The sequence below is a fragment of the Dermacentor variabilis genome, chromosome 3 (assembly GCF_050947875.1).
Source record: "Dermacentor variabilis isolate Ectoservices chromosome 3, ASM5094787v1, whole genome shotgun sequence".
Taxonomy (NCBI): Eukaryota; Metazoa; Arthropoda; class Arachnida; order Ixodida; family Ixodidae; genus Dermacentor; species Dermacentor variabilis.
Window position 1 is genome coordinate 346,893 of NC_134570.1, and position 21,461 is coordinate 368,353.

The 21,461-nt window shown below is 47.1% G+C and overlaps 1 protein-coding gene across 1 annotated transcript in view; it reads right to left on the bottom strand.

Moving 5' to 3' along the window:
- The window catches only part of LOC142575075 (kinesin-like protein KIF12), a 769,060-nt gene that overhangs the window by 166,244 nt on the left and 581,355 nt on the right, over positions 1 to 21,461 (bottom strand). The window contains exons 11-12 of the mRNA XM_075684038.1: positions 14,216 to 14,337; positions 6,185 to 6,292 (exon numbers count right to left, since the gene is read on the bottom strand). Of these exons, the coding sequence (XP_075540153.1) occupies positions 6,185 to 6,292; positions 14,216 to 14,337 (230 nt within the window). The remainder of the gene's footprint in view (positions 1 to 6,184; positions 6,293 to 14,215; positions 14,338 to 21,461) is intronic.

Sequence of the window (21,461 nt, forward strand, 5' to 3'; positions counted from 1 at the left end):
CAATTTACAATAGGCAGCGAGGCACTGGAAGTCGTAAGGGAATACATCTACTTAGGGCAGGTAGTGACGGCGGATCCGGATCATGAGACGGAAATAATCAGAAGAATAAGAATGGGCTGGAGTGCGTTTGGCAGGCAGTCCCAAATCATGAACAGCAGGTTGCCGTTATCCCTCAAGAGAAAAGTATATAATAGCTGTGTCTTACCAGTACTCACCTACGGGGCAGAAACCTGGACGCTTACGAAAAGGGTTCTACTCAAATTGAGGACGACACAACGAGCTATGGAAAGAAGAATGATAGGTGTAACGTTAAGGGATAAGAAAAGAGCAGATTGGGTGAGGGAACAAACGCGAGTTAATGACATCTTAGTTGAAATCAAGAAAAAGAAATGGGCATGGGCAGGACATGTAATGAGGAGGGAACATAACCGATGGTCATTAAGGGTTACGGACTGGATCCCAAGGGAAGGGAAGCGTAGCAGGGGGCGGCAGAAAGTTAGGTGGGCGGATGAGATTAAGAAGTTTGCAGGGACGGCATGGCCACAATTAGTACATGACCGGGGTTGTTGGAGAAGTATGGGAGAGGCCTTTGCCCTGCAGTGGGCGTAACCAGGCTGATGATGATGATGAACCTGCCTAAGGTTGCTGAGCGCTCACTGGATACAAACTGGAATATATTCAAAGAAAAAATTCACGATCTTGTTAACAAGTTTATTCCGAAGAGGCGCGTTTTTTCGTATAACAATGCTTCATGGTATACAAAATCTTTGAAACGCCTATCTAACAGAAAGAAAACGTCTTTTTCGCACAGCTAAGCGGATGGAAAGCCAGGCTAAATGGTCTGCTTACAAAGAAGCTGCCTCGGCCTGCTCATCTGCGATAAAGAATACAAAATTTTCTTTTTTCAAAAATACACTTCCGAACATGCTCATAAATAATCCAAGCAGCTTCTGGAATGTAGTAAAGCGTAGTGCATCGAAAATCATATCACTTAGCACGTGTTCGGGTGAGCCTATACCTCGGCAGCACTGCGCTACGATTTTAAATGTATTTATAAAAGCTTTCATTCCTTCAGCACATGATAACGACCTTCCAAGGCTACCATGCTGCAATTTTTTTTCTATGGATCCCGTATTTTTTAACTCAACTGGCATAAAAAAAAAATAATAGACACTCTTAAGCTTACGTCTTCTTTTGGAATAGACAAAATCACGACGAAATTTCTAAATATTACTAGTGAGTATTCCTCTATCATCTTAGAGAGCATTTTTTCACAATCGTACCTGTCTTCATCCTTGCCTCATGACTGGAAAACAGCAAAGATTATTCCTATCCACAAATCTGGCGAAACTCAAGATCCTTTCAACTACAGGCCCATATCGATTACCTCAGTACCGTGCAAAATTATGGAGCACATCATATTTTCTAACCTCGTCAACTTTCTTGAAGAAAATAATTTTTTCTCTAAGAGTCAACATGGCTTTGGCAAATTTTTTTCTTGTGAGACTCAGCTGGTAACTTTCACTAATGACTTACATGTATATCTTGATAGCGGTTTTTTGACTGATTGCATATTTTTGGATTTTTCTAAAGCTTTTGACAAGGTGAAACATGTAGTGCTACTACACAAACTAAACGCACTCAACATTGACCCGGGAGTACTCAGCTGGATCCAATCGATCCTTTCTTCTCGTTCCCAATTTGTTGTAACTAATGACTCCACATCTCACACGGTTCCAGTTGAATCCGGTGTTCCACAAGGGTCTGTTCTTGGTCCTCTTTTATTTTTAATATATATTAACGATTTACCTGATGACATTTCCTCACAAATTTGTTTATTCGCTGACGACTGTGTTATATATCGAAAAGCGACTGATGTATCTGATATAGCTACCCTTCAATCCGATTTAAATAACATATCTAACTGGTGGCTCACTTGGTGCATGGAACTCAACATTAATAAATGCAAATCTATGCGGATTTCTCGTTCTAACACAACTTGCCCTACCTACGCCCTAATGACTGCCCCCTTCAATCTGTTACCTGCTACCGTTATCTTGGCATTCATATAACTAGCGATCTTTCTTGGAAGCAGCATGTACAGTATGTAATATCTAAAGCTAACCGCTCCTTAGGATATTTGAAGAGAAATTTTTCGCTTGCGCCAGTTTTATTAAAACGGCTGTTGTGCACGACATACGTCCGCCCCCAATTAGAATATGCCTCATCTGTTTGGGATCCTCATCAGTTCACATTAATTAACGAAATTGAATCAGTGCAAAATCGCTCGGTTCGTTTCATCTTAGCTAAATACCATCGCACTGCTAGTGTTACATTAATGAAGAGTACCCTTTAAATTCCATTATTGTCTCTTCATAGAAAAGAATCACGCCATTTCCCTTTTTCATAAAATCTACTACCACAACGCATCTCTTCGCCCTCTTTGGATCCAACCTGCGCCTTATTATTCGGCTCGTCGTGACCACTTACATAAAGTTAACGTACCCCGTCATAACACCTTCGCGTGCTCACAGTCATTCCTTCCTAGGATTTCAGTCGACTGGAATAATCTAACTACATCATTAGTAAGCATCAGTGACCCCACTCGTTTTAAGAATGCACTAATCAACATAAAATAAGACATGGTGGCAAATGGCATAATTATGTACTTATTTGTGAACATTGTCTGCTTGTTTAAGTGTATTCTTTCTGCATTTTCATGTTATGTAAGTCTCTGTTATTTGTTATGAATGCATTACTACTTTTTTTATATTGCTTTTGTTCTTTGGAAATTCCTTGAACTAATCCTGCATTTTTTACTCTTGGAATGTATTCTCGCCCCTCCCCTCTGCAATGTACAATTATGTACCTTGAGGGTATCACAAATAAATAAATAAATAAATAAATAAATAAATAAATAAATAAATAAATAAAGAAGGGCACGCGTCTGACCATTTGGACGGTTGGCATGGCGTCATATCGCACTACCATCCTGTACTGCCGTTGCAGGCATCCGGTGCCAGAGAAGGTGTCGTTGTATTCATGCAGGAATTGTGCAATAGCTGTTGCTGCCATCGCATTGAGCGACCGAACGAAGAGTCCCAAGCGTTCACTCGCTTCAAGGCCAATAATTGCTTATTGCTGTTTGACGACAAAAGGTCCACGTTGACGGCCACCTTGCCTACAGTGACCTTTAGTCTGACTACTCCGAAGTGCTTGATGATTCCTCCCTCAGAGCACGAAACAGCGTTGCTCTCCCTTGGCTGTGTGGTTGGGCGCAAGATGCGACACACACTATGCGTCAGCAAGTTCGCGTGTGCGTCGGTGTCCAGCTTCAGGTTGGGGGGTTTGTTGGCCATTCGCGCTTGCACTAGCCGATCATGCTGGCGCACAACTCCGTCCACTAATACATTGAGAATTGTGAAGTCTTAATCGATGCTGACTTCGGCCTGTGGATGGCTGTTGCTTTTGCATCGCACTGCATAGCGCTTCTTGCCTCTACATCTGCGGCTGGTTCGTCCAAACGCCGGGCCATTTCTCGGGCCATGCTCACGACCACACTACGGCATCGAAAAACTGTGGGTTGGTAAGTTGCCTTCGATCTTGTTTCGTCACGGTCGACCTGCCGCTGTTCGCCCAGAGTAGATGCTGTACAGCTGATAACTCGGTGGCTTTGCAGACTTGCTCTGCTCTTGCCAGAGTCAAAATGTTGGCACGAAGAAGCTTCTCGCGCACATTGTCGTCGCTAATTCCAAATACAGTGTAGTCATGTGTCACCGAATCTTCTGTAACGCCGAAGTTGCATGATCGTGCGAGCTGCCTTAGGTCCCGTAGGAATGGTTCGAAAAGCTCACCTTCTGCTTGGACTCGTTGCCTAATTATGTAGCACTCGTGTACTTCATTCACCTTCGCTGCGCAGTACCCATACAGTTTCTTGGTTAAAGTGGCATAGTCCTCCTCCTGGTCGTCTTCGGTGAAGGTGAAGTTGTTAAAGATTTCCAATAGATCATTGCCTGCCAGGCTGACCAGCACTGCAGTCTTCGTAGCTTGATCGCGAAACTTGTTTCTCGGTCCCGTGGCGGTCATGAAGAGCTCGAATTTTTGCTTGAAAACTTCCATTGGCTAGCGACGTCACAACTCAGATGTAGCGGCTCGGGAGGCTTTACTAATTCCACATTGTTTTTTTTTTGGTTGCGATTCACTGGCGACGGTTGCCGAACAGCACTTCTGATACCACGTTTCGTGTCGTTCATGCAAGCAATGCGACCAAATCAAGCGTGAGCTGGTGAGCAAGAAGTCGCCGTGGTTTATTTGCTGCTGAATTTATTCAGTGAAGGCAGGAGAGGGGAACATGCTTGTGGAGGGTTACGAAGGCACGCGTTAAGTTGCTGGTGGCAAGCATGAGCAGTGACAGCAATCACTTAAACACGTGCGTCCAATGCTCTTGGCTTTATCAAGCACGATACACTAAGCTTCTCAAATTTCTAGTTTTAGTAAGAGAACAAAGGGGGTTAACCGAGGGGCCCGATTATTATTATTCGTATCATGAGAAGCCAACAAAGACACCAAGATCAAGATAGGGGAAATTAATTGTACTCAGTAAATGGAATAAAGAAATGATAAATTAATGGCAATGAAAGTGGATGAAAAAACTTGCCGCATGTCGGGAACGATCCCAAATCTTCGCATTATGGGTGCTAGGCTTTATAGCCAATTGAGATACCGCGGAGCCGTTTTTCGATTCTCTTTTTTGGTTAGTTATGTGTTACTACTAGAACTAACCTTGGGAGTGTTAGCCAGCGCCACCACGCACAAACCTTGGCGGCGGATGTGGAACATCCTTTCTGCCGCAGGCGTCACGAGTGCGTGACCTTTCTGGGTGAAGGCAACCGGTCAATAAACCCGCACATGGTACCTGGAGGCATCAATACGTATGACATCCGCAATACGTATGACGCGTTCATAGAAAAAGAATATTTTGAAAATGATGGTTTAAGCAAGGCTGACACTTGTTCTTGTTATGCGGTAGCACTGATTCTCATCGATGGACGAACCTCGCCCATACAATGTGCTCACTACCCACGAGAGGAGCAAAGAAAGAAAGGGCTGCGCCGAGCTGAATAACACGCCGGGGCGAGCTGTATCACGGTGAAAGTAACCAAGTTTATTTAAACTTTTCTTGGGAAGGTCAGCACTGCAGCACAAGACTGTATACCTTTATTTTGCCCGCCCTTGTATAAGACGTTCAAGACGGCATTTTGCTGCAATGCGGCTAAATCAGTGCATACATTAACGCGCCAAAGCGACCGCGCAGTTTCCTGAAAGTGGCATCAAACGGCTTTCGTGATATGCTGAACGCGCTGGGCAGCAACAAAATTCGGATGTCTACGGAAACGGAGCAACTAGGGGTCCGAACACACAGCACGCGCTGCACAGCGACACACAGTATTACAGCCCAGACACTGTGGGTGGCCAGCGTCTGCAATACATCGTCAAAAAAGGTCCGACAAATCATTACGAGTGCGCCACGACAACTTAGCTGCAATGACGAGAAGCCGCCGCCGTGCACGCATGTGTACACACCGATGACTACCAGACGACTCCAGGAGCAATCCAACCTTAACGAGGCGACGACTGCGACCCCGCTCGACTTCGCAAAGAAAGTTTTCTAGAGCATTCCGTATATAATGTCTACGAACCTGCCGACTAACATTTCAAATACTCGAGCATAGCACATCGGCCGACAGCTTCAAGTTGCCGTCACGTGCGTAACGAGCGCACGCGCTGCGGAGCAGTGGAGTCCAACCCCACTGACGTCACACGCAAAAGTGCGCCACTCAAAGATCTCGGGGCTAACAGCAAACTCTGTGAATTCACCTGCTAAAAATTGAGATATGGCGCCTATGTAATGCCAGCCATTTCAAGTAATGCACCGGAAGACGCAGCATAACACTGTCCGCAACGAGATCCTTTATACACATTTGCACTGCCTAAAAAGAAGAAAAAGGAAAACAGTGTGAACGTACTTATGATCGCCTACCGTTCGAAGTGCTTTCAAGCTGAAGCTTCACTCTCATGGCGTCCAAATCCCGGACTTAGCACCGGCTTCGCTGTTTTGCACCTACGTTATCGTATTTACTTCGGCCATGAATCTATGCAGTTAGCGCTGAAACCGTGCACTCACTTCTCCAAGGCATCCAGTTTCTTGATGAGTCGTTCATTCTCCCTGCAGACGAGCTCGTGGTCCCTCACCAGCATCTCCCGCAAGTGGTGCATCGTGGCGTTCTCGGTTCTGCGAACGAGGGCGCTCCCGTCACACTGTGCCCGCAATGTAACGTTATCTATCATCAATGGCCCGTATTCACATTGCTCATAAAACGTAACAGTGCCTCGTTAGTGGCCTGCTGCGGTATCAGAACGAGACCATGCAACCGCACGGCGCTTACGTGGCAGCATTTTTGTGAATACGAACCTAGGTGCTCACGTCAGCTACGAGAGAAATGTAGCGGTTCCGAGTAATTCTTACAATGGCATCATGAAGGTTAATTTCAAACGTCATCGCGAGTTCTCATCGTATCCTCTCTAAAGGTAATTAGTCATCACAAAAAATATTTAGCAATACCTGTTTTTTTTTTAGTCTCGAAATATTATGATTTGACTGCTCTGAGAACGTCCTATAGAAAAAATTATATAGAATATTAAAACTGCTTAAAGCATGAACGCTGACTTAAGTATGCCATCTTGCTAGTTTGTACGATGACATGGTTACAGGTAGAGTGAAAGTGATATAGACACAGAAAGAAACGCAATCACTAGCGCCAATATAAATCGATCTTAATGCAAAATGCGCTTAGGTTCATGGTAAGAAAGAAAGAAAGAAAGAAAGAAAGAAAGAAAGAACGAAAGAAACAAAAGAAGAAAGAATGACAGAAAGAAAGAATGACAGAAAGAAAGACAGAAAGAAAGAAGAACACACAATATGAAGTGCTCATTCTTGTTCTTGAATGACACAATTGCCGCAAGAAGCATACACGAAAAGCAAAGGAAACACGTGAGACGACATAGGCGGCACCAACGGATTTATTTCAGTCGCAACCCTGGAATAAATATGGAGAAAAGAACAGACGCAGAAGGACTCATTCACACCAACTGGGACAGCTAGCTTCCAAAGAAACTAATCTCCGAATCGTACAACTGTATTGAATCTCCCCTTGTCTTTTTAATATGAAAAACTTCCCTTAATTCCCGAGACGTCTGGTACTTGCTTCTGCTAAGTAGGTAAAGTTGTGGCAAAATACATGCCACAACCTATGCTGAATGCCAGACCGGAGTTGTGTATGAGATACCCCTCATGTGCTGCAAATTCTATGTGGGACAGACTGGCCGCAGTCTTAATGAGCGAAACAGGGACATGCTTTAAATTTAGAAAAAATGAACTCGCACATTTGCCCGCGCACTGCAAGGTCTGCATATGTGAGCCGCGGTGTCAAGAGATAAAGGTTGTCGACAGGAGCAAGTATCAGACCGTTTGGGGATTATTGGAAGCTTTCCATATAAGAAAATTAAGCGGAGATTGCATTAGAGACACGTCAATAGTGTTGTGTAACTCGGAGACTAGTTTCTTTGAAAGCTGGTTGTCCCAGCAGGCGTGAATGGGTCTGTCTGCGCAAGTGCTTTTATGTATATTTATTCCAGGGTTGCGCCTGAAATAAATCAGTCCGTACTTCCGCCTGTGTCGTCCCATCTGTGTTTCAACTGCCGTGTGAGCGTTTCTTTTTCTGCGGCATTTATGTCACTCAGCCAGAACCAACTAGGCCAAGAGCAACTACTATTGAAGCATATTCTTGTCCTGAAAAAGACAGTCCCCTTGTGTTTTCCCGAGAATTTCCTTGAGCGCTTCCTCGCGTTTTCTTTGTTTACACGCATACAATTTATTTCAGCTATCTTTATTCAATGTTTAAAATAATGCCGCAGTTTCGCCCGATAGGCAAAGCATCCATTGCGGCAGCAAATTAGTAGACAGTTATACGCAGTAAGGAAAGTAGTTTTATTGGTCGTATAAACTTGGAAACACTTGCCTTTTAAAGGCTCATTCACACTAGGTCAACACGACACCGATTTCAGTCTGCTGACTGTTCGCCTCAGCGTTTCTTCCTTCGTGTCGGCGCCTCTGTCACATTGCAAACAGGCCGACAATTTGCTAACGGTCGGCAGAGAGCTCGGCGTCGGTATATTCTGACAGAGGCGCTAACACGAAGGAAAGAAACGTTGTCGCCGACAGTCAGCGGCGTCGTGTCGGCCTGGTGTGAATGAGCCGTGACTGATTTAACAAGCATGGTGTCAGCGCGCACCGGCAAGCATGTACACATCAGATTCCATGGCCGCGGACACTCGCTGTCAAAATGCTGGCGTGAGCAACCGCGGCAGCAGCAGCGAGCGAAGTGACGTTCGTGCTGTCTATCGCTTCCACGCAAAGAGCGGCGAGAACCGAGCACGCACAAAGGCATGAGCCGTCTCTAGATCGCTTTCAAGATACGGCGGGCGACCGCGCGCCACCGTACGCAGTTGCTGGCGGAATAGAAGCCACTCCCGTCTCCTTCCAATAAAGCTCCTTATACCCTCCAACGCTGCCTCCTCACTTTACTCCCTTTGGCGCGCGAGAGTGAGCCGCGAGCCTCAGTTCCCCTTGCGCCTGCTCGCGAAATAGGTAGATTCTGCTGGTGTCAAACGCGGCCCCCTCCCTACCTCTTATCCCCCCGCGGCCTTTCGCGGAAGGGAAGACGGCGTGCTTGCTCGCCGCTTTCATCCCTCGCGTGCGCCAGATTGAGCCGCGATCGTCGGTTCCCTTCGCGTGCTTTCACTCGCGCATACAGCATACGGCGTGCGGCGACGGTATTATCGCCCTTAGACTTTATAGGGAACATCACGACGACGGCAACGCCGTCAGTAGAAATGCGCCTCGAGTGTCAATAAAATTGCTCTCGCAATAAATACTTCGGAAGCTCTATAAGAGAACGCAACAAAACATGTTATTGGCCTCTTTATGTACGAGTAGTAACACACTTTTTGGCATTTCCTTTGGCTGCAAAACTAGCCAACACTAATTAGGAGGAAGCTTTAGCTCAGGGGATCCTATCTAAATAGTCCACGGACGGCCGATTCACGTTCCTTATAACTATCCTTCCGATGTAACTAAATAATAAGTGGCCAGCGTTGACGTGGCATGGGCTGTAGGAATCCAGATTACCGGACAGGGACGAAGACGTTTGTTTTGGCGAAAACCTAATTGATTTACGTGAGTGAAAGTACTCAGATGAGAAAATGGGCAGTAAAGTGCATGGCAAGGATGCTTAAATAGTCCCGATCTTACAATCGAAAAATTTGGAGGGCGCTTAAGCTTCGCCTTCAAGAGTGGAACGCGATAGCATTCAAAGATTCCCGACTGCTTCTCACGCTTCCCGGTAACTGCAGCTTATGTAACCGTAAGGTATACCGGGAAACACTGGCGCCAAACGCTATGCATGAAGGCAAGCTTTTCGGGCCCTCTTTCGTGTGCCGCGATGGATGGATGGATGGATGGATGGATGGATGTTATGAGCGTCCCCTTTGGAACGGGGCTGTGGTATGCGCCACCAAGCTCTTACTATTATACTGCCTAATGTCCTGCCCAAGCTTTAAAAAAAAGCCACTATGAACTCCCACAACCACATTTTCTGACCCCCTATTGCGAACGTTGCTTTTGTACGTCTCCGTTTTTTGTCGTTTTCGTACTTCCACCAATCTTCCAATCGCCTCTGTTACGGACATGTTTACTATTCCCCTGCTCTCGCTGAACCCAAGGGCTACAAGGAAGCCAGTGGTGCCTAAATCGACCGCAGGGCAGATGTCTTCCCATTCTAATAAAACATGCTCCATCGTTTCCCTAGTTTTACCGCAGCAAGCACATGCTTCTTCTTCCTTCTTATATCTCGCTTTATAGGTGCGTGTTCTAAGTCATCCTGATCTCGCTTCGAAAATAATGAGTTTTCCTTTGAGTTATCATAAACTGTTTTTTTCCTGATTTAATTCTTTCCTCTTAAGTAGTTACCCATGGCAAGTTTCATTTCCATTGCCGCCACCCATGAGATTATTTCAGCCTCTGTGACTTTCCGCTTGACGTTCTTTGTTGATGTGTTGTCCATTCTACAGGCCACGTACTTGCTGGTAAGCTTCCTAGTTCTTTTCCTCCACTGTGAATCAATGTTTTTCCTGTACAGATACCTCAACATTCTCCCAGCCCATTTACTTTTTTCCATATTCCTCAGAAGGTCTTAATAATCAATTTTACTGTGAGCTTCCCTCACTTCAAAACTAGTCCCGTCCATATCACGCTGCACAGCTTCATTTGTAGTCTTCCCATGAACGCCCAATGCGAGGCGACCCACTGACCTTTGGTTCCCATCGAGTCCTGATTGTATCCCTGATTTCAAGCAAACAACCGCATTTTCAAAAGTAAGTCCCGGAACCATTACACCTTTCCATATACCCCGGAGCACGTCGTACCTATTGTATCCCCATAGTGCTCTGTGCTACATTATGGCTGCATTTCTCTTTCTCTTTACTGTTATTGTTTTCTCCTGTGTTTCCAGATATATAATGCCTTCGTTTATCCATATACCAAGGTATTTATATTCTCTTACCCGAGGTATTTCCTGGCCCTGTGTTGCCACTGTCTGTCCACTGCTTTGATTGAATACCATAACACCTGATTTTCTAACACTAAAGTTCAAACCTATATTGTTGCCTTCGTGACCACAGATATTAGCCAGACGTTGCAAATCACTTTGCTTGTTAGCTAGCAACACAATATCGTCCGTATAAAATAAACCTGGAAGCTGCTGCTCTACTACTGTACCGGTCTGTCTGTATGAGAGATTAAAGACTATATTACTTCCTTCTAGCGCCCTATACTTCCTCACCATGTACATCAAAAACAGCAGTGGGGATAAAGGGCACCCCTGTCTCAGTCCCTTGTTGACATCAACTTTCTCCTCGCTCCTCATCCGCTCCCGTTCAACACAAACGGTATTTTCTAGGCAAATCTCTCTCAAAAGCTGTAGAGAATCGTCACCTAAGCTTTCGCCTTCACGAATATCCCACATGTTGCGGTCTACGTTGCCATACGTCCCTGTAATGTCTAAAATGGCCACATATAACAGCCTGCTTTCTTTTCTTGATATTTCAATACACTGAGTACGGACAAATAAGTTATCATCAAAACGCCTACTTATTCTGAAGCAATTCTGAAGTTCTCCCAAAATGCCATTATTCTCTGCCCATGCTTGAAGCTTTAATTTGATTGCCTGCATTGCTAACCTGTATATTACCGATGTAATGGTCAACGGTCTATCGAGTGAATTCTATCTCTGTCCCCCTTACCTTTATAAATTAACTTCATTCTACTTTGTCGCCAACTGTCTGGTATTCGTCTATCTTTTAAAGTTTTTTCCACCGTTTTCACCAGAGCTTCCTTACGTTTTGGTTCTAGTTCAATAATCAGCCTAACGGGAACCTAGTCTAGCCCTGTGGCTGTGCGCTTAGGAATTTGCTCTTCGGCTTTCTTCCAGTTGAAATTTGTCAGCACCTGCTCTTTTTCCATGTGGCTTGTATGTCTTCAAATAAAACCTTGTCATTGACTTGGAAATATTCGGCTGTTATTTTTCAGATGCAATTTAATGCCGCTTTCCCTTCCAATTTGTTTCCATCTTCGTCTAGGATATGTATGGTATTTTTTTTCGAGCCACTAGAAACACAATATAAATATACTTTGTAGAAATCCATCTCTCAGTTGAAGTCAGCAAGCAAGCGCCATGCCACTTCCAAATATACAAGCCTGAGTCACTCAATCGTAACAAACATTTGGAGGACGCTTAAGCGTCGAGTTTAAGATTGGAACGCGATAGCATTCAAAGATCCCTGGCTGCTTATCATGCTTCCCAGCAACTGCAGCGTATATAACCGTAATGTTTACCGGGAAACGCTGGCGCCGAACGCTATGCACGAGAGCGAGTTTTCCGGCAGAAACGCGGCCTCTTGCGTGGACCGCGATGTGGCGGAGGCGAGCGCCATCTGGAAGTGTTGCAAGAAACCGGGCGTGCCGCTCTTTAGCCTCCAATATTAGCGCGCGCCGGTGCGCGCGAATGGCGGACATCTTGGACGATCTATAATTGGTAGAAATGCTGGAAAAGGAGTTTGAGTTTCCGCGTAACAGAATTACGTTTTCTCGTATATTCAAATTACAATTCAACTGTAGCATGTCTGTAGATTGTGTGTAAGTCGTACTTTACGATTTTTCTGACGTATTTTATTTCATGAAATTCAATTCAGTAAATTTGCACTACATGGAAGGGTCTACGTGTTTGGGTATGCGTGGTTTTGTTTGCATCGTTTGGAATGACTTTTGCGGAAGCGACGGTCTACTGGACGCCGACGCTGGATTTTTTGCGACACGGGGCCCTTAACGCTATGGCGTTAATATCTGGGAAAGGAGATATCGTATTAACAGTGTGCCACTTGTTAATTTCTATGCAGCCCGGTTCATTATCAGTGTTATGAAACTTGACCCGACCAGTACAAACGGCAGCGCTGCGGCGGCACGAACTGCTGTGGACGGCGGCGCAAGGTGAATTGATGACGCAAGCAATTTACTGCAGGTGGTAGCGCCACGTGCGCTGATGAAGTTTCAGTCATCATAAGCCATTATGGCTGTTTAGGGCCTTATGCATCCGCATCGAACCATTATGAATTGTGATCAACCGCACTCCTGCGGCTGCGTGTGGCGCGGTCGTGCGGACCCTTACTTGAAAGCGATCTGCGATGGAGACAGTGAGCGCCAACTGCTGATAGCTTCATATGCAGTGTTGTCGCCACTTAGTTCGCGTTTAAGCGTGACGCGCGGGCGCCTATCTTGAAAGCGATCTGCGAGGGGGGCAGAGTGCAGCGAGTGCTGATAGCTACGTGAGCGCTGTGTTCTCGCCGATTAGTTCGCGTTAATGCGAGAAGCCGCACGAAGGTGACTTCGTTCGCTGCTGCGGGCCCTACAATGAAAGCGATCATCTTAAGTGACGGAGTGAGGGATGGTTTTCTTTGTTGCGTAAGCATGGGAATGCTTACGTTGCAGTCCAGCGCCACGTTTACCACTCTGTAACTTAGCAATAAAAAGCGATATCACAATTCTGTAAACTGCACCTAATAATGTATCTAAAGTGCGCAAAATCGATGCAATATACGGCATCCATAATATACCGTTACTTGCGAATACAACAACTGCGCAATCCTTGTAAGCTTTGTAGCATATTAACATAAGCTGCAAATTCATGTATAAAGTATGTTAGTTATAAATGCCCTAACAGGTGCTTTTTATAAGAATGTAACGTCTTTTCGTGCAATTTGCGGATTTGTAAATTTAATGTTTAAATTTTTGTAGACTTACCAAGCCTTGATAATTCGCGTAGAAAACTTTACGCCATAAATATAAAATCTGTAAGCAAGTGTGACTAGAATGCAACATTTTCTTTTAAGTGCAACAAAATACATAGAAATCGGTCAAGTAGTTTTCTCACAAAAGTATTTCTACGTTTTGCATATGTTTGAATACGTATAAATCATAGTATGGCCTGAGCTAAAGCTTCCTCTTATCAATTCCTCATGCCCTCATTTAGAAACAAACTTTAAATAAGAAAACTGTTAAGCATTCAAGGCGACGAATTCAGCAGTGTTTGAACTCCTGTCTACTATGCGAGTATACTTCTAAGTATGGACAGCTGGGCTAGTTGGTTGTGATTAGCATTATGAAACATCGTTTCAGCGCACAATTGAACACGGACGAGAAGAGAAAGACAACGCGAACGCCGGCGTCGACGAGAAGAGAAAGACAACACCCGGAGTTCGTGTTGTCTTGCTCTTCTCGTCCGTGTTCAATTGTGCGCTGGAACGATGTTTCACAACGCGAGTATACTTGCCAAGTGATAAACAAAGCCAGCGAACTATGAAAATACCCATGTTACTAGGCGTTTGTGCGCCGCGATGATGGTGCTCCTGGACGTATTCAAGGGAATTGGGGTGCCAAACGCTGAAGTTCAGTCGAGTTCTTCTATTTGTTTTCATGGGGCGGCACGTCAACAAGTAAAATACTAGATAGCACGCCGATTTACGGAAGACACGTGGCTGAGAATACCTGAGAGCCTCGTTCTCTGTCATGTACTTGTGGAGGAGCTCCTTCTCGTCGTCGTCTTCTGAAGGCTCGTCGCCCACGGTCAGCACGTTGCTCAGATGAAGCGGCCCACCGGCGTTCAGCATCTGTGTGCAGAGCATCCTCGATTATCATGTATGACAGCTTTTTCTTGCGATAGAAATTACATGGACAAATGAGGCGCATTTCTGCCGTCGATGTGATGTTCCGTATGAAGTCCAAAGGCCATAACACCGTTGCCGAGTGCCGTATGCCGCGTGTGCGAGTGAAAGCGTGCGAGGGTGAGCCGACGACGGCGGCTCAATCTCGCGCGCGCAAGGGAGGTAAACAGGAAGGAAGCGCACTGTCTTCTGTCGCGTGCAAGGCACCGAGGGGAGGGGAAGGAGGGGGGCGTTTTACTCAGGCGGTTACTGAATATGGCGCGGCCACGTGGGCCCTATCTCCAAAGCGATGTGCGATGAGTACAGAGTCTAGGTACGCCGGGGGCTCATAGCTTCGGGTGCGCTGTGTTCTCGCCGCTTAGTTCACGTTAAAGCGAGAGGCAGCACGAAGGCCCATTTGCTCGATGCTGCTACCGCGCTTCCTCACTCCAGCATTATGACAACGAGTTTCCGCGGTCATCGAGTGACGTGTGTTCATGGTTGCTTGCGCATGCGTGACACCGTGCTCGCTACTCTAGTTAGTCAGCGGGTGCTTACAAATTTACACGGGCGATAAAACTACATCCTTACTTCGTATCGCTGCCTTGAGTTTGAATCGAAGCCCACCCTAATAAATGTTCTTTGTTCTTTCCCGAAAGCTTCGCGCAAGGTATTCGTTGTAGCGCGCGCGGTCTCGCCTTTCCTTACTGGGACTGGCTGGGCGCCCACGCACAGCGAGGCGGCGCCACACGGAGCTGGCCGGAGCGGGCGCGGCGCCAATGCTCGATCCCCCGGCGGTCTTCCGGCGCGCGCGATCAGAGCGTGCAGGAAAGACCAGATGGTTCATCGGTAACATTTCGAAGCGGCATGGCGGGCTGCGAGTTCTGCCGCTTTAGAGGTTATGTGCTACACCTTGGATTTATCTGTGCCCTGTTTGGCTGGAATCATAAAAATCAGCTGCTGAGCTAGTAGCGAACTCGAGCAGCCGGTATAAAAAGTCGCAGTTTTGCACGAACTGCGAAGCACCAATTCAGATTGGTCGACAGTCATCCGAAGTAGGAAAGTACTGTTATCGACCGTATAAACTTCTAAACACTCGCTTAACAAGTAAATTAACAAGCATGATACCAGCGCGCAGAGGCAAACATGCACGCATCACACTCGATGATCGCTGACGCTCGCTGTCAAAACGCTGGCATGAGGAACCGCGGCAGCAGCAGTGAGCGATGCGACCTTCGTGATGTCTATCACCTTAACGCAAACTGAACGGCTAGAACACAGCCCACACAAAGCTACAAGCCGTCCACCCACATAGTCTCTGCTCCCACAGCAGATCGCTTTCGAAAGAAAGCCCGCGCGATCGCGCGCGGCTGCGCGTTGCTGCCAAACATTGGAAAACATTGGAAGGAAAACTGAGGAGAGGCCCTCCGTGCGCTAGGAGAAAAGTGTGGAGGAAATGACGTAGTAGGTTCACCTTTTTTGTCTGTTTTATTTCTTTTGCTGTAGCGGCCATGTTACCGGGCCACAATAGCGGCTTTCTCATGGTCGTGCGCGCTCACACGTGTTGCTCCGTAGGTTTCCTATCGTGGCAAAGGCGTCGGGCGGGCAAGTATAGTTTCTGTGTTTCGTTGTGCTGCGTTATCTGGACCGTGGTCTCCCGGATGTTCCTGTGACCAGCTGGGACAGGAGGAACTAAAGCTCGTGAAATGAACGCGCATGCAATACTGTACGCAATCTACCACGCCACGCCAATGGCCACGGACAATGGAATATCTGCGGGAAATTTTGCCATCATGCTAACGTGCCATGGTAGGCCGAAGCCAATGCGTTTCAGAATCTGTACAATGAACATCTTGTAGGTCAATGATTTCTGCTTTTGACCGCGCATGGTGCATTTGCGGCACGTAGAACGTAGGTTATTCAAGAATGGATAATCCTGCTTTTAGAACTTCGTGTTCAGAAACAACTTGCTTTTATGCATATTGTTGCGACTCGGGGTTCGAAGACGTGGGATACTCTTTTCTCGTGGAGTGAGTGAACGGTAGGCTGGGTCCAATATTCAGGACGTTGGAAAAACACGTATATATTTACATAAGTACAAGAAAATGCAAAGAAATACAGAAAAGTTGATGAATAAATGGTAGTCCCTCATCACTGACCTCTCTGACCGTAGCTCCTTTTATGCCGTGTGTGATCTTTGTTTAGCCACTTCCCCCATTACGGTCCCGGGGGTCGATGACATCATGTCCCACCAGTCCGGAGGTAGGTCGCGCTTTTCGCCGACGCTGATCGTACACAGAGGGTCACACTGAGTGGGCCGGGTCATACTGAGCGGGTCATACTGAGCGCATCTCTGGCTTGGACACGCCAGTATGTGCTGCTGACAGGTGACAGCCGTATCATTGCTAATTGCTGAAACCTTTCATGAACGAGGCATTCCCGCGCTGGCCATAACTCATCCATGTCGAGAACCACCCCGACGAGGCCGTCGGCCCTTTCACGATAATCGGGCGAGCCGTGACCGAGGGGTGTCGCGGGGCGAACGGCCGATCACAACAGCCCGTCCACCGCCAGGAAGAGGGCTCGAAAGGGGGCATCTCATCAGTGCCCCTTGAAGAAGCCTTGGCCGCTCAGCAGGCTCACCTCCGGCTCGAAGTCCCGGACACGCCAGGAGGATCACGTCCAAAGGCCATCTTGGAGGGAGGGTTGGCTGCGGGTCGTAGGCTCGGAACTGGCATTTTAGTGACCAAGTCCGTACAGCACCCGAGCAGCGACAAGGCAAGCTCTCCAAACCCCCTCCGAGATATGCCAGGTAATACTCCCTCTCACTTAATTAATACCGAGGTCAGAACCAGCGAGCGCCAGAAAGGCAGCCATAGAGGAGCACTGCTCAAACGAACCTAAACAAATTAATTAGTAAATTAAATTTCACACCCTAGACCAAGTTTAAATGGTAGTGTGCCTAACGTTTTGGTCAATTTAGTTTTTATCGTGGCTCAAAAAGGCGCAACTCACGCAGCTCTGAAGCAAACGATAAACAATTAGAGATAGTTTAGAACAGAACAGACAAAAATTAAAACCCACACACACAAAAAGCTATGTTCTCTATCGAAGCATAAACACCGAACAAACGACATAGCTCATGAGTCGGCTACTTTCAGCCACCTTTGTCCCTCCCTTTCGAAACGGCCTCAAGACCACTGTCAATTTGGTCACGGTACGGCGAGGTTGAAATTCGAAGAACTGGGATCCTTCCCCGAAAACGTGTCCCGCGTCTCCAACTCCATCCTTCCGAACCAAAAATTATACGTAGCGCGTGATTCACAAGTCACCAAAACGAAAGAAAAAGCCGCCATTTTAAACCACGGGATTCGTCACAGCGATTGAAATGGACAAAGGGATCAGTGCCACGTGCCGAGTTACTCGTTCTGTCAGCGCCACGTGCCAGTACCAGCGCCTCTAAAGCGAAACGTACTGGGCTCTGCTGACCGGGTTACATTAATCTAAATTAATTCGTAGAACACTATTTAAAACATAAAAGAAAACAAAAGCTACACTATCTACGCGCAAAAGCTTTGAAGAAAAATTGCTTTCCTAACGCGAACTATTCAAATTGAAAAGTAAGATGTTCTTAATAACTAACAAAAATGCATTGCGTACTAATTACAAAATGAAACAACACTATCAAAAGAGCTTATACAAGCGCTCAAATTACAATAACTCTTTCTTAATGCGCGCTCGAATGGGTCACCGACTGACAGCCTTTGGGCCATGCTGGGCACACGAGATGCGAGACCTACATTTCTCTCTGCCGTCAACCATCACTCCATGTGCTCGCGGCTTGCTGTCTCGTCTCTGAGGGGGAGGCCGTAAACGCGGGAATAGTCATTTTCCCTTTTTCTCGTTCTCGCAGCGCACTCCCGCTCAATGACTATTCGACTGGCCCAGTTCCGACGCGCATGTCTCAGCCCAGTTGAATTTTTACGCCGCACCTCTACTCGCAGAGACGCGCTCTCTCTTGTCGTTATCAGCCTTTCGCGACGCCTCCGTTACCTGAATCGCCACAACGAACCCTTTACGGCTCGGCGCGATGGACGGTGAAGTGGCGTCTTTCGCGACTTTTCGATGCGCCGAATACTTCGCTCTTTTGATCCTCCGCAGCCTGAACCAATTTTTCGCTGCCAGGTGGTCACTGAATGTGTCACTAGAAACTCTGAGCGTCGGGTTCCTGCCCTGCTTGGCCACCATGGCATTCACTCCATTTGGCGATTCCGGAACTTCGATCAAGTGCGTTGGTACGAGGAAGGTTTTTAGTGCCTCCTTTACACTGTTAGGGCTACTGAAACAAGCCTCGTCCTCGCAAGGAACGCCTTTCCAGATAGCCACTGCTTGTAGTTCACTCTCTATTTTCGGCAATGTCAGAGAGTCCCTCAAGTGCTGAGGCACGAGAAAGGTATCCAGCCCTAGACTGACCCTCATAGATTTGCTGGAGCAAGCCTCGTCCCCGCAAGGAGGGCTCACCGGGATGGCCACTGGATCGGTTTCGGCGTATGACTGCACTACGCAGTCACCGATGCTGGAGCCCTGAGCGAACTCTACCCCGTCCTGCCACTTCGTGTGTTTTCTTGGCTCGGCCGCTACCGTATCTAGGTCTATCCCAGACAATTCCGAAAAGTCGCCCAAGTGCTCGAATACGAGGAAAGTCTTGAGCGCCTCCTTAACGTTCTCATGGCTACTGGAACGAGCCTTGTCCTCGCAAGGGACGCGCTCCGGAATGGACCCTCTCTGAAGACCGGCAACGGCCTCGCGCTCTGTCTCTGAGGATTTCGCCACCTCGCACTTTTCGTACTCTTCATTTACTGGCGCAAGCTCAGTGTCTTCGACAGGACGAATTTTGTACCGGTCACTTTGATTGTGTCTCTCGCTCTTCACAGAAATGCCGAAATGGCGCAACAATGCCTGTTTAGCCAGATCGTACTTAATGAAGTCGGCATCAGAAAGGGGAACTAAGCAACAGGACACGCTATGGGCACCCTGCAATGAAGTTTGCCTGTACATGTCGCGCCACCTAGCAGCGGCGGTAAGCACCCGCGGGTAGGCCCTCACCGTCATTTCACCAAGCCTGCTTTTCCAATTTTCCAATAGATTCATCGCGGCCTCTTGGCAGCTCCTTCGTGAGAAGTGTGAACAAAAAGAACAAGCGCAGATACTTCTGCGTTAAGGATTGTCACAACCGCGAAGGGGATGTCGGCATCAAATTGTACCGCTTCCCTTCAAAACCGAGGGAAGCAACCCGGCGGCTGTAGTGGATCGTCGCGGTTCGTGTCGGTCTTGCGAATTTCTGTTAAACGAACTGAGACGTAAATGCAAAAACAAGAAAAATAAAGAACAACCAGCAGCGGCATCCGTAAAAACATACAATAAAGCGTCAACTGCATAAAAACGCGTGAAGTGATTCCCGCTCCTGTAAATTAGTTTAGGTAGTTGTTTAGCTCGTCTTACTCCAAAACAAACGCGCAGTGGTTGTTATGCGTCAAATCTAGCTTCGTAAGCGCTCCGTGCTGGAGCTTTGTACGCGCTGTGTTTCTTCCTGCGCCAAGATCAAGACGCGAATTCTGGAACCGAGCTCATTCGTGCCGACATTTTCCCTCGCTTAGAACAGAACTAAGGTTGGAGTACACTGCAGCACACATTGAGTATTCGAAAATTAGTATTTCTCTCGCGCACGCTAGCGCATATTTGTTCAGTCTTCACGTTGTTTAGTCTCAGCTGATTACTCTCTATGATGCTTCAGCGGTAATGCCCTCTCACATTCGAGCCCGAACGACAATACCAGAATATGCTCGAGGCACTTTGTCAACGGAGAAAAAAGCACTTACCTGCCAAATCGCCAAAACCTCTACAATTGTGAGGTGCAATGCATGCTCCAAGTAATGAAGCGACAATTGACAGTTCAGAGGCGTCCACGGGCATATTTTCTCACTTAAGTGGCATAAAATAATGATTTGTTAACTGAGTTGGACGTCGTAAGCATGCTTGCTATGTTGTGATAAATACTTGGCGACCTGAGGTGGTTGCTTAGTGGCTATGGTGTTGGGCTGCTAAGCACGAGGTCGGGGGATTAAATACCGGCCACGGCGGCCGTATTTCGATGGGGTCGAAATACCAAAACACCTGTGTAATTAGATTTAGGTCCACGTTAAAGAACGCCAGGTGGTCCAAATTATTCCGGAGTCCCCCACCACGGCGTGCCTCCTAATCACACCGTGGTTTTGGCACCTAAAACACCATAACTTAATTTAAGCACCTCGCTGTGATGTCCGTGATGCTTACTTCTTTGACACGATATACATGGTTGTAGTCGTAAATCCGACGACCTTCTTCAAGCGTCGGTGGTCCAAAATGGGCCTCGATGTTTTCGATTGCCTTAAAAGCGCGATTTAGAACGTCCGACAGGTTTCAGACGAGCGCCGCAAAAGCACGCCTCCATAGCAGTGGCCGCCTCGGTGTTTCGCGCAACTGACACGGTGGCGCTGACGACTGAGCCGATCGCGGCGCCGCCTGAGCATTGCAGGGAGCCCATAGGGAAGTACTCCCAACAACCATACCGACCAACAGTTACGGTCCAGCTGCACCTCTGTGCAAACATTCTCGAAAAATTCAAGAAAGCTTTCGATGTTTTCGCCGTCCTCGAATACGTGCCGCCTAAACCGTGCCTACAGTGCCCTGAGATACTGGAGTTCCCTGTCCAATTTCTCCATTTGCATTCTGAACTGTCGCGTTCGCTCCTGCCTTTCCCATTCGCGTTCTTCCCACTCTCGCTTTCTCTGGTACACCTCGCGTTCATCCTGCTCTCGCTTTTTCTGGTACTCGCGTTCATCCTACTCTCGCTTTCTCTGGTCTTCTTTCCTTTCGCGTTCGCGTGCCCTCTGTTCCTGAATATCCTCCCAAGCCTCCGCGATCTCCTCGTCATATCTGCCCATAATGGCAAAGTCTTTAGCGCAATTCAGAAAAGACAGGGAGTTGGCAGAGACACAGGACAGCGCTAACTTTCAACTGACGTTTATTAAAACACAGAGGCGAATATATAG